Source organism: Podarcis raffonei, chromosome 10, assembly GCF_027172205.1.
Source record: "Podarcis raffonei isolate rPodRaf1 chromosome 10, rPodRaf1.pri, whole genome shotgun sequence".
NCBI classification, from domain to species: Eukaryota; Metazoa; Chordata; class Lepidosauria; order Squamata; family Lacertidae; genus Podarcis; species Podarcis raffonei.
Window position 1 is genome coordinate 10,071,361 of NC_070611.1, and position 12,702 is coordinate 10,084,062.

At 41.6% G+C, this 12,702-nt stretch overlaps 1 protein-coding gene across 1 annotated transcript in view; it reads right to left on the reverse strand.

The window, feature by feature from the left end:
• DUS4L (dihydrouridine synthase 4 like) overlaps positions 1–12,702 on the reverse strand; it is a 40,124-nt gene that overhangs the window by 7,975 nt on the left and 19,447 nt on the right. The window contains exons 8-11 of the mRNA XM_053406186.1: positions 10,873–10,973; positions 9,857–10,007; positions 6,771–6,903; positions 2,614–2,710 (exon numbers count right to left, since the gene is read on the reverse strand). Coding sequence (XP_053262161.1) covers positions 2,614–2,710; positions 6,771–6,903; positions 9,857–10,007; positions 10,873–10,973 — 482 coding nt within the window. The remainder of the gene's footprint in view (positions 1–2,613; positions 2,711–6,770; positions 6,904–9,856; positions 10,008–10,872; positions 10,974–12,702) is intronic.

The window sequence follows — 12,702 nt, forward strand, 5'->3', positions numbered from 1 at the left end:
TGTTTATTTATTTATTTATACAAGTCTAGTCATATGTTTTACGGGACGCAGGTGGCGCTGTGGGTTAAACCACAGAGCCTAGGACTTGCCGATCAGAAGGTCGGCAGTTCGAATCCCTGCGATGGGGTGAGCTCCCGTTGCTCGGTCCCAGCTCCTGCCAACCTAGCAGTTCGAAAGCACAAAGTGCAAGTAGATAAATAGGTACCACTCCAGTGGGAAGGTAAACGGCGTTTCCGTGCGCTGCTCTGGTTCGCCAGAAGCGGCTTAGTCATGCTGGCCACATGACCCGGAACCTGTCTGAGGACAAACGCCGGCTCCCTTGGCCAATAAAGCGAGATGAGCGCCACAACCCCAGAGTCGGTCACGACTGAACCTAATGGTCAGGGATCCCTTTACCTTTTTAGTCATATTTTTAGATAGTAGATGCAAGTTTTAATCTGTTTTTGGCTCTTTTTAACACCCCCTTCTTGGGTAATATGCTTAAGAGGGTGGCAGGCAGACAGCTCCAGGTGCCCTCAGAAGAAGTGAAATAACTAGACCTATTTCAATCTGGGTTAGGCTCACTTCTAGCCCTGAGAGGACCTTGGTCACCCTGACAGGCACTTTTCGTTGGGACAGAGGGAAGATATCCCTGTCGCTTTTCCTTGATCTTCCTCAGTGGCTTTTGTTACCATCAACCATGGTATCTTACTGGATTGGCTCTATGGGTTAGAAGCTGAGGGTGCAGTGATACAGTGGTTCCATTTCTACCTACAGGACAGATTTCAGAAATTAGCAGTGGGTGACCTGTGGATCCTCTAAGGCAGTTGTAGTTTGGGGTCCCATAAGGTTCCATCTTGTCCCCCATGATCAACGTCTATAAAAGCTACTATGGGATGCCGTCAGGAGATTGGAAGAAATGTGCCACTGGTGACACCCAGCTCTAATTCTCCTTGAAAATGATTCAGAAGCCACATTTAGTACAGAACATGCCTGCCAGAATGCTGACCAGAGCAGGTAGCTAGAATCACTTTCACACTGATTCTGAAAGATCTGCATTGGCTACCCATGTATTTCAAGGCTGAATTCAGGGTACTGACAATAACTACCTTTAACAACTTAAGGCCCAAATATCTGAAGCCATTCTTCTCCCTGTATCAGCCTACCCATATTTCCTTAGTTTCAGGGGAAGATGTGGTTGTTGTCACACCTTTTGGAATAGTATACTAAGAGGTGATTCATGGGGGCACCCCATTCGGAATGCCCTCCCCCTAGAAGTACACTTGGTATTGATGCTTTTATTATTACAGGGCCAGATAAAGACTGATCTGTTTGCCTGAGCTTTTGCTGGATGCTCTCAATGGTGTGCTGCTGCAATTAGACAGTCTGTGGGTGGCTCCATGGGTTTTATGGATTATAATTTTAAAGATGGGTTACCCTCCCTTTAATTCTAATGGAATTCTTATGCATTTTAAACTATATTGCACTCCTCTCTGCACAATCAATAAACCGTTTTACTTACTAAGGCTTTAATGTTTAAAGCACAAAATTGTAGTTCTGGATATAAAATCCACAGAAGATGCACAATTTCTCAAAAAGAAAATGCTTTGTTTAACTGAGATTCCTGGCCATGGGTCCACTGAATTTCGATAGTGCTCTTGAGCACTTTCAGAATTCTATGGATGGAATTGTAGCTTTAGTTTCACTTGGAAACTCTTTCTGCATAGAATAAAAATGTGATGGCAGCATTATTTTAAAAGCCTCCAAAATCTGGATACAATAATCTGTATTCAGGTGAGAGATTCACTATGTATTTATAACTTGCAGGGCTGGTAGTATTAAAAAAAACACATTTTGAGCTTCCTGAATGAAAGCCAGAATACAAATGTTCATGTGTTCTTATTTCTAATCAACCTCACAATTAAATATTTGGAATCACTCATGCTAACTAGCAAAAATTCTCGGTGGGTTTGAAAAGTGTTCACTAAAGTCAGTATAAACTAGGACAGAGAGTTGTTCCAGCTAGGATTTTGAAATGGATGCATTTGTAAGTTTGCTTTAAAATACATAATGGTTATGCAATGTTCTACACACAGCCAAAGAAGTACATTTTAGTTGTCTGGGCTTCACAAGGTCAGGAGGAATGCTATACAAGACCTTCATTTCAGCCTAGTAAATATACAGAAGGGTAACAGATCTTGCAAGATCCAGAACTAACACACACGACCAGGAAAAAATCTGCCTTATCTCAGTGTTGTTTCATCAAGACAGCCCAAGTCAAACACAGAAGCAAACAATAAGTGAGGGGGGGTCTTGTTACAAGAGGAGGAGAACAATTTTGTGTCTCTTCTGTTCCTGTTTCAGTTCATAACTTCAGACAGTTTCTTATGTTGTACATTTTAAAAGTAATTTCTTCATACTAGCACAAAGACCTGACCTCAGGCCCAATCTTTATGTCTTTGGTTTTTCTGTTATTGGTTTTCTTCTGCTCCTGCATGGCACAGATCTGGGCCATCACCCAGCACTTTACTGACAAAGAACCTTTTATACCATCTTTTATGGTCAAAACCCCCTTTTGGGGGCTTTCAACACAGAAAACCACAAGATAAAGCAGTGTGAAATGACAAAAAGTACCATGTGAAGTTTTCTTTAATTCGTCTTTCAGCTTTTTCACTTCTTCCTGTAGCTCTTCATCGGACACTTCTCCCATGTCACATTTAGCTTTCATTGACTGGTAAAAGGAAAAAATATTAGTTACTTTTCCTGATTACAATTACTGTTTCAAAGTAATTGTAACAATAAGAAAAAGGGAAACAGGTGAAATAAAAATCAGAGCCAAACCTACTTTTTGCTTTTTTTCTTCAATGGTGATTTGGAAGAAACACAGTAATTTGCATAACACACTCTCTGCTCCCCTAGAACCATCATTTTATAAACAAAGGTTCTCATTTGATTTTCCCTAGTGCTATGAATGCACTAGGTATTAACCTTTCCCTGATACCGAATAAAGGCCTTTGCTGCTATGGACTTCCTATCAATTCAAAATATTAGAGACCAACTCAATTTCTTGAATAACGTATTTACACATGCCTTAACAAAAAATACATGAAGAAAAGCATTAATTACTCACTTACAGTTACAGATATGATATGTTAAAATCTTTATAATTAGTAAGTCAAAATGTTTGGGGTCTTCTTCATTTTGTTCAAGTTTGACACTTTAACTATATTTGACACATTCATCTCTTCTTGGCCTTGCCTTTTTGAACCGCCATTTAATTGCCACTGTAACTTTCAATTAAGAGCTCTTTCAAGAAGAAGAGGAAGAAGAGTTTGGATTTGATATTCCACTTTATCACTACCCGAAGGAGTCTCAAAGCGGCTAACATTCTCCTTTCCCTTCCTCCCCCACAACAAACACTCTGTGAGGTGAGTGGGGCTGAGAGGCTTCAAAGAAGTGTGACTGGCCCAAGGTCACCCAGCAGCTGCATGTGGAGGAGCGGAGACTCGAACCCGGTTCCCCAGATTACGAGACTACCGCTCTTAACCACTACACCACACTGGCTCTCAAGCAGGGAATCTGGACAACATGCAAAGATGTTCAGCTGCTTGAGTAATAGGACTTTTGGCTTCTCCACACACACCCCATTCCCCCCAATCTAAACTGGAAGGTCCCCCAACCTTCCAGTGCAAGTTTTGGCTGTGCATAGGGAGTGAAGAAGAAGGATATGCCCTACTGCATGACGGGACATTCATTTGCACTATGTTGGATCACACCCCTGGACTATTTTACATATGCTGTAAAAAGCCATGAGGATTCATATGCATTTCATAAATGTGTTTCTCCTGCAAAACTGGATACTGCACACACAACAATAATCATCATAATAATTTTATTATTCATACCCCACCCATCTGGCTCGGTTTCCCCAGCCACTCTGGGTGGTTGCATTTGTGTTTCCAACTTATATTTTTGCTTGATGGAATGAGACTGTGCAAGCAGAGCTGATTCAATGGCTGACTTTGACAGCTACATTTTATGGTGATGGGGATCTGAATCAAGAGCCTTCTTTCCTCCCTCCATTCCACAACTGACCATCAAAGTTTCTATCTCCATGTTTAATCTGTGTGTATGAAGACAGATCATGTGTAGGATGAGGTGAACAGGCTCACAGCCCAAGTATGTAACAATATTCCTGCCATCTGTTTGTTAATATTTTCTGTGCTACCAAAATGAAACAAGATTATAGCGATGACAGTGACAATGTGTCTTTACCCATGTGAAATTAAGGCTTGGGGTGCTTCCAGATTAGCAGTTCCTAGTGGCACCCACTTGTCATAATTCCACTGTAAACTAGATGAAGAATTACAACTGACTTTCTATACTTCAGAAGGTTATAGCACTGTGTGTGTCCATCCACTCTACTGGTCGGAATAAGGGGTGGAACAACTCACTTAATCACACTAACCCTAATCTTAACCCAGCAAATCTCAAAACCAATGCTAAGACAATCTATTAGCTGCAGATTTAGCTACTGTTGTGCTGTCTCTCCCCCACCCCAAACTGATTTTGTGCAGGTTGAAAAAGACAGAAGCAGCATAGAGGAAACACTGGAGGATGATTTTGATGGGAACAACATGCATATGACCCATAAACAGCAAGCAAACAAAGGAATTCCACAACAAACACCTAGTGTAGAATCACTCTTGGTTTACACATGCAGCAGAATGAACGTGACCACCTCAGAATATGAGACACACTGAGGAGAGGGGGGGAAAGAATGAGTTGATCAAATTCTGAAGATCAGATATTTTTAAATGATTCCCTCTACAGTGGTACCTCGCAAGACGAATGCCTCGCAAGACGAAAAACTCGCAAGACGAAAGAGTTTTCCATTTTTTGAGTCGCTTCGCAAGACGAATTTCCCTATGGGCTTGCTGCGCAAGACGAAAACGTCTTGCGAGTTCTTGCGAGTTTGTTTCCTTTTTCTTAAAGCCGCTAAGTTAATAGCGAGTTTGTTTCCTTTTTCTTAATTGCGAGTTTGTTTCCTTTTTCTTAAAGCCGCTTTTTCATAAAGCCGCTAAGTACCGTTAATAGCCGTGCTTCTCAAGATGAAAAATCCGCAAGACGAAGAAACTCGCAGAACGAATTAATTTCGTCTTGTGAGGCACCACTGTATTAAGAAGTCTCTGTACAAAGAAAACAAGCACAGAACTGGAGTCCCTCCCCAGAAGTGACTCTGTATTCTAGCATCATGTTCCTCTAGACTAGGCCTATGAGGAAGCAGCGCCAAACAGATTCTGAGCTACTGAGGGAACTAAAAAAACTTTGTTCCACTTTTATATTGCTTGAAAAGTGATAGAGATATGAAGGTATGACTAATGTTTTGTGTAAAATTGTTAATGGATTTTAGTGTGAGCTCTCTAAAAAAAAATCCATGAGGTCTGAGGGTCTTGTAAATTACTGTGCAAAATATATTACAAAAATTCCAAGCAAGCCTTGCAGTATCTATACAGAAAGGTGACGAATGATTAAACAGTATCACCTCAATACAGTGGTGCCTCGCAAGACGAAATTAATTCGTTCCGCAAGTTTTTTCTTCTTGCGAGTTTTTTGTCTTGCGAAGCACGGTTTCCCATAGGAATGCATTGAAAATCAATCAATGCGTTCCTATGGAAACCGCCTTCAGACCAGGTCCGGGGACAGTCTGTCCCCCGACCTCTTCTGAAGGCTGGGGGGGGGGGGGGACAAGGGCTTTTCTTCCCACCGCCAGCCTTCAGAAGGCTGTTCTGAAGGCTGGCGGTGGGAAGAAAAGCCCTGCTCCCCACCTCCCGCCCCGCAAGCTCCGGGGACAGGAGGGCTTTCCTCCCGACCGCCAGCATTTTAAAAGCCCCCAGGACAGCGGAGACTTCTCCGCTGTCCCGGGGAGATTTTAAAATGCTGGCGGGCGGCAGCGAAGCCTTCGCTGCCGACCCCCAGCATTTTAAAAGCCCCCGGGACAGCGGAGGTCTTCTGAAGGCACGCGCTGGGCGAAAGTCTTTGCTCCCCCCCGCCTGCCTTCAAAAGCCGTCCGGGATAGCGGAGAAACGCGCTGCGCTTCTCCGCTATCCCGGGAAGGCAGGCAGCGGGGGGGAGCAAAGACTTTTGCCCCCGCCGGCCTTCAGAAGAGGTCCAGGACCTCTTCTGAAGGCCGGCGGTGGGCGAAAGTCTTTGCTCCCCACCGCCAGCATTTAAAAGAGGTCCCCGGAGATTTCCCTATGGGCTTTCTTCTTGCGAAGCAAGCCCATAGGGAAATTCGTCTTGCGGAACGACTCAAAAGCGGAAAACTCTTTCGTCTTGTGAGTTTTTCGTTTTGCGAGGCGTTCGTCTTGCGAGGCACCACTGTATTGCAAAATGTTTGCTTTATGGCTTTAGGACAAATTGTTATTGTCGGGGGGGGGGGGGGGACTGGATAGCACCCAGGTCTAATTCACAAGGCTAGTATGACTTTCTTTAAAACACAGACACACACGCTTAATAAGATGGCCCAACTACGAGTTGTCATTGGTTTACCTGAAGTGGCTTGTCTGAAGTGGGACAAACCACAACCTGCAGTCAGGTGACATGCTAAGCCAAACCATGGCTTAGCTCACATCAGCAACACTGCAGATGGATCAACGCAGTCCCTTTCTCCTCTCCAGGAACCCTCATACTCACGCATTCACGCTTAGCTTAGAGCAGCATGCGAACCAGGTCAAAGCAATAAAATGCACTTAAAAACAAGACACAACCCATTCAACTGTGAAACATACTTGAAGTTTTTCATTCTCTTCCAAGCACTTCTTGGCAACTTTGTTGATATTTTCTACTTCCATTTCTAGAGCTTTCTGGTCTCCCATCTTTTTTGCCAATGACGTTATAAGGGAAATGGTACGTCTCAGTACACTGTGGAAACCAGAAAAGCCATGAACCCATTAGAAAAGAATACAATATCAATGGATAAGTTGTGTTATAATTTTTTTTAAGCCTTCAATAACTTTTTACTTTAAATGCTGAGAAAAGATGCTCTTTTATGTGAAACATGAACTGCTTTATTTTTTACATTTATTTTACATTTTACTACAACTTACAGCTGAACCAGGACCTAGATTGGCCAGGTGCTTTGAAGCCATTTTATCTAAACACTAGATGTAAGCCCCAGTTATTGCCACATAGCCATCGCTATTCAGAAAATAAAAATACTTTCTGACAATGTTAAAAATACATCTCATTAGCCACCACTCTTTCCCCTGGTTTATTGTCTGAACTCCGCAGCAGTAAAGGTAGTTTCAGTTTCGCTAGTTGCAGTTAAATCAGAGAGCATAGAAATCCTATACGTACTCACATTGTGCTCGGGGAAAGAGATACGCCAGTTATGTCAACGGAATGAACTTAGCATGTGGAGAAAGGAGAAGCAAACAAAAAAGCCAATGCAATTCTGGGCTGCATCAATAGGAGTATAGCATCTAGATCAAGGGAAGTAATAGTGCCACTGTATTGTGCTCTGGTCAGACCTCACCTGGAGTACTGTGTCCAGTTCTGGGCACCACAGTTCAAGAAGGACACTGACAAACTGGAACGTGTCCAGAGGAGGGCAACCAAAATGGTCAAAGGCCTGGAAACGATGCCTTATGAGGAACGGCTAAGGGAGCTGGGCATGTTTAGCCTGGAGAAGAGGAGGTTAAGGGGTGATATGATAGCCATGTTCAAATATATTAAAGGATGTCATACAGAGGAGGGAGAAAGGTTGTTTTCTGCTGCTCCAGAGAAGCGGACACGGAGCAATGGATCCAAACTACAAGAAAGAAGATTCCACCTAAACATTAGGAAGAACTTCCTGACAGTAAGAGCTGTTTGACAGTGGAATTTGCTGCCAAGGAGTGTGGTGGAGTCTCCTTCTTTGGAGGTCTTTAAGCAGAGGCTTGACAACCATACGTCAGGAGTGCTCTGATGGTGTTTCCTGCTTGGCAGGGGGTTGGACTCGATGGTCTCTTCCAACTCTATGATTCTATGATTCTATGAAATGCCAGAACAGCCCAGAACTGACATAGCATGTCCATAGACTGCAGGAGTACAGAATGAGTGAGGAACCTTTTTCAGGAGGAGCGCCACCTTACCCCAGAGAAAAACTATCAGTAACTATTCCACCCACACAAAATCACATGCAAAAAAAGCTATTTTTTCATTACAATAGATGCATACATTTAATTCTTAGTAGTTCCACTAGAGTTTCACCTTTTACTTTCCTCACAGGCTTAAAAAGTGAAGTTTGAAAGAAAACAAAGTTCTCCGACAATGACAACCTTTCTTGGGCCTGACTGTGCGCAAGGTAGAATCTCAACAGTAATCCCAGAAGAGTACAAATAAGGTCAATGTACTGCTGAACTCCAAGCCCTGTTTTATAGCTATTTAAAATGCAATTGCAGCCTGAAAATTGCATGAAATTGCAAAATGCATGTACTACTTTTTCTGTACTACTTTTCCTATACTTGTGAGGAATGCAATGTCTGCAGAGACATTGCTTTGATCTACTTGCGGAGGAACGAACTGCAATTGCACAAAGGCAAAACCCTTTCTCCTCCCTACTGAACCATCAGGTTATGACTGCAAGAACTGGAGGCCAGATGAAATCTGCCTGTGGCCCACATTCAACCTATGGGTTTCCCATGCTTGCGACATACAATATAGTGTCGATTTCTCAGTTTACTTGCCAAAGATCCAGGACAAACCGCTGCCTTCCGGAAATCCCCCCCAGGCATCACATCCTTTGAAATCCCGGTAATGTCCAGGACAGGGATCAGCAACCAAAGGCCAATGGGCTGGATGCAGCCCACGGAGGTCGTTTGACCAGCCCATGAGCCACCCCTGAACTTGCTTCCACGGCACTGAAAATCACGTCTGAGCATGCGCAGAGAATCTTGGGCGCGCGTGCAATCCGGCCCATGGAGGGATCTCAACGGGACCGATCGGGCCCGGGCGAGATAAACCTTGCTGACCCCTGGTCCAGAACATATGGCAGCCCTAAACTTCTATACTGCCCATGTCCAACCCGAGACTCTAACCAATATTGGCTGCTTTGCTAATGCTCTACCTGTGCATTTGGGGTATTCTATCAGAATATCTGTTGTGTTAAATCCTAGAGTCATCCAGCTTCAGAATAGGAGCTTTAGAATACAATCCTATTCAAACAAACAGGATCACAGTACCATGGGAGGTACGTATGAGAACCTTACTAGCAAGCCTTTCATCTGCAGAAAAATGATGCAAGAGGCAGAGTTTTGAAACAACCGATACTACCATCTGTCTTCTGAAATACAGTGGTACCTCTGGTTATGTACTTAATTCGTTCCAGAGGTCCGTTCTTAGCCTGAAACTGTTCTTAACCTGAAGCACCATTTTAGCTAATGGGGCCTCCTGCTGCCGTTGTGCTGCCGGAGCACGATTTCTGTTCTCATCCTGAAGCAAAGTTCTTAACTGGAGGTACTATTTCTGGGTTAGCAGAGTCTGTAACCTGAAGTGTATGTAACCTGAAGCGTATGTAACCTGAGGTACCACTGTAGTACAATTCAGTGAGAGGGCTGTATTAATTCAGAATACAGCATTTGGGGGAGTCATATTCATTTTCCCCTTTTCACTTTAATATATCTTTTTTAATTATTTGCTTCCATTAGTAAATCTGTCTCTTTCAAACATGCATAAATTACCATTACCCTCCATTTTCGCTCACCCAACTTGCATATCATTATTATTTTTACACACTTGGGGTTTGAGTCATGCTTTTTTTCCATTTTGGACCAAGTTTCTTACAAGAGGCACAAACAGAATTACTAAATAGTAAGTAGTACATAACTATACTTACAGCCAAAGAAATAGAGAGAATCCTGAGATATAAAGATTTCGTTGTGACCGAAAAAGTTTCATTTGAATGTGATCCAATGCATTGGCACTTGTATGTGCACTTTTATCACTTAAGTTAACATTTGAGTATTTCCTCACCTCTCTTACAGCATCTACGAGTAAAAAAGAGAGAATTACTTGCATTTGTTTTCCATTGCCTTCTTTTATCAATTTTTGTACACAATGCTTCTGCATCAAAAAGCTTTTGATTTTTTCCCCTCATAAAACTTCTTTAACTTTTATTAGTATAGCTGCCCTGTTCTGGCTACTGGCAGTGAAAATCCCTCTGGCAGTAGATTTGTACTTTCTGTGGGCACAAAGCAAAGACTTTGACTGTTTAACAAGTAATGACCACGGAAATAATCTATAACCAAAGCAAGCTTTATGATTAGGCAATTTTATAAAATAGTAATGTTCCTTATATTTTAAAAAGAATGGCTTCTCTTAACAGATGTTTAATATATAGCACTTAAAAACCACAAACTACAAGATAAACTACAAGATAAACTACTTGTAATCATCAGGGAACACATTCAATTCCATATTTAGCAGTAGCTTAAAAATGCAATGCTATTTCCCTTCCTCCAAAAAAACAAAGTCAGTGATGACAGAGCTCAGTAAAATTCCCAGAAACCTCACTGCACAACTGTTTTCCTCTTAGTTCAAGCATTAGTCCAAAGAGAAATAGCGCCGCCTACTGATAACTTCAAAATCACTTCCTGCCACAAGTGTTCACTGGGTTTCCCATAGCAAATCTGAATTCTGTTTTGTTATCTGCTAACATACTAGCAGAACATGGCTTCTTGTTACATCCTCAGGTTCAAAAAGTGTAACACTAACTTCTTTGTTTGGTTTCTCAAACTATTCACAGCAAAGATAACTCACAGTAAATATAATAATCCCTCAAACACATTAACTTTGTTGGTTCACTTACATGCATATGAATACTAATACAAACAAGAGAGATTTCCAACTCACCCAGAAATAAAACAATTAACAGAACTATAATTGTAAGGAACCCCTTGTTCCAATAGTTTTTAATTCTGCTCCACACAGAGATCATAAAAACCTTCTCCCATCTGTAAAACAAAATTGCAGTGTTTCAAAGAAGCTTCATTTGTAAAAAGACGACTATGTAAGCATTTTTAAAGTGCACACTATAATCCACTGAATAATTTTTCAGCACCTTCTAAAATTAAAGTACAGTACAATGGCATCTTGCATGGGGATTATGCTTAAGGGGGCACAAATATGCAAAAATATGTACTGTATACTTAAACCACCCCCTTGGAACCGCCCCCACATGACCATCCTCACCTTCCAAGCAAGACAGAGAACTTTTAAACTGGGTGTGGGGTGTTGTTTTTGTTTGTTATTGTAGCATGTATTTTATATTGTAAACTGCCCTGTGATTGTTGGATGAAGGGTGGTATAAAAAGTTAATAAAACATTATCCTCATAATCTCTCTGCCTTGCTTCCCAGGCTTTGGGATGCTCTCACAGAGATTCTGGGGTATTCATACAAGATCTTGCAGGACTGTCCAGGATTTCATGAGAGCATTACAGAACCCGGTAAGCAAGACAGAAAGCTTAAAAGCTCTTTCCGTGCTGAGAAAACCCAGTGCAAAGGCGTTTTAAGATGTCCGCCTTCTGTGTAATTAATTTGTGGGATTTCAGCTGGCCAGCTTTCAACTGCATAAGGCTGAAATTGTGCAAGTTAATTGCACACAATACGCAATAGTACTGTACAGCTTGAAATGAAAATGCAATTTCTCTGTAGTTGTAAGTATACAGTACACGAAAACTCTGCAATATAGTACAGACAGTATTACTGGGCCCAAACCCTGAGGAGGTTCCTGTATCTCCAAGAACTGACAGATAGAAAATCCCCTTGTTCATCACATTACAGCTACAATGATGGTAACAGGTATAACTTATGGAATTCACAGTCTAGACCTGCCAAGGCTGCCTGTTTCTAATGAGATATACTAGGTATCTTTAGCATCCAGGTTTAATGAGACTAATTTGCTGCTTTCAGATCCTCTTAAAGCCTTATTCTGAAGACGAAAATCCCTTGATGTGTGTATTTAAATCACACCTTCAATTATCTTGTTAGTAAAACTATCACAGTAACATGCATAATCAAACCTTCAACTGGTGGCATTGATATAGGTACAGTGCCCTTGTCCTTTATTGCATCTAGTCACTTTTAGTAAAAACTATTTTTTAAATAAAGCTAAAATTATACTAAAGGAAAGAATCTGAGAAGTAGGCTTTATATTGCCTAACTCTGGATGACTAGCAGGAAAAGCAGCTCTGAAACTACAGTCCCCGGAAAAGGACAAAGGTCTCTTAATCAGCAACAAGCAGTTAAGAATGAAGGTTGATGACCACTGCTGTGAACATACCAACATTTTCTAGATAGTCTGATTAGGTTAGGATGCATGTAATGGCTCTTTTCTTGGCTTTTAAAAAATTGCTTTTATTTGTTTTATTTATCCTGTCAAGTCACTTTGACACTTTTCTTTTGTATAAAGCGACTGATAAATGCTAATAATATAAATAAATAACACTGATCTTCAAATCCCAATCAGTGTTCCTTCCTAAGTCTTAGGATACTGGTGGCAAAAAGAGCAGCTGCTGAGTTTTGAAAACCCCTTTAGAAATCTGAGGTTGCAATTTCTCCTAGGAATAAGCCCCATTAAACTTAATGAGGCCACTTCTGATCCTGCTTTTGACTATGAGGCATAGTCAAAAGTCCATGTGAATTATTTTTGCTTTATCTTAGGTTTCATATACACAACCCTT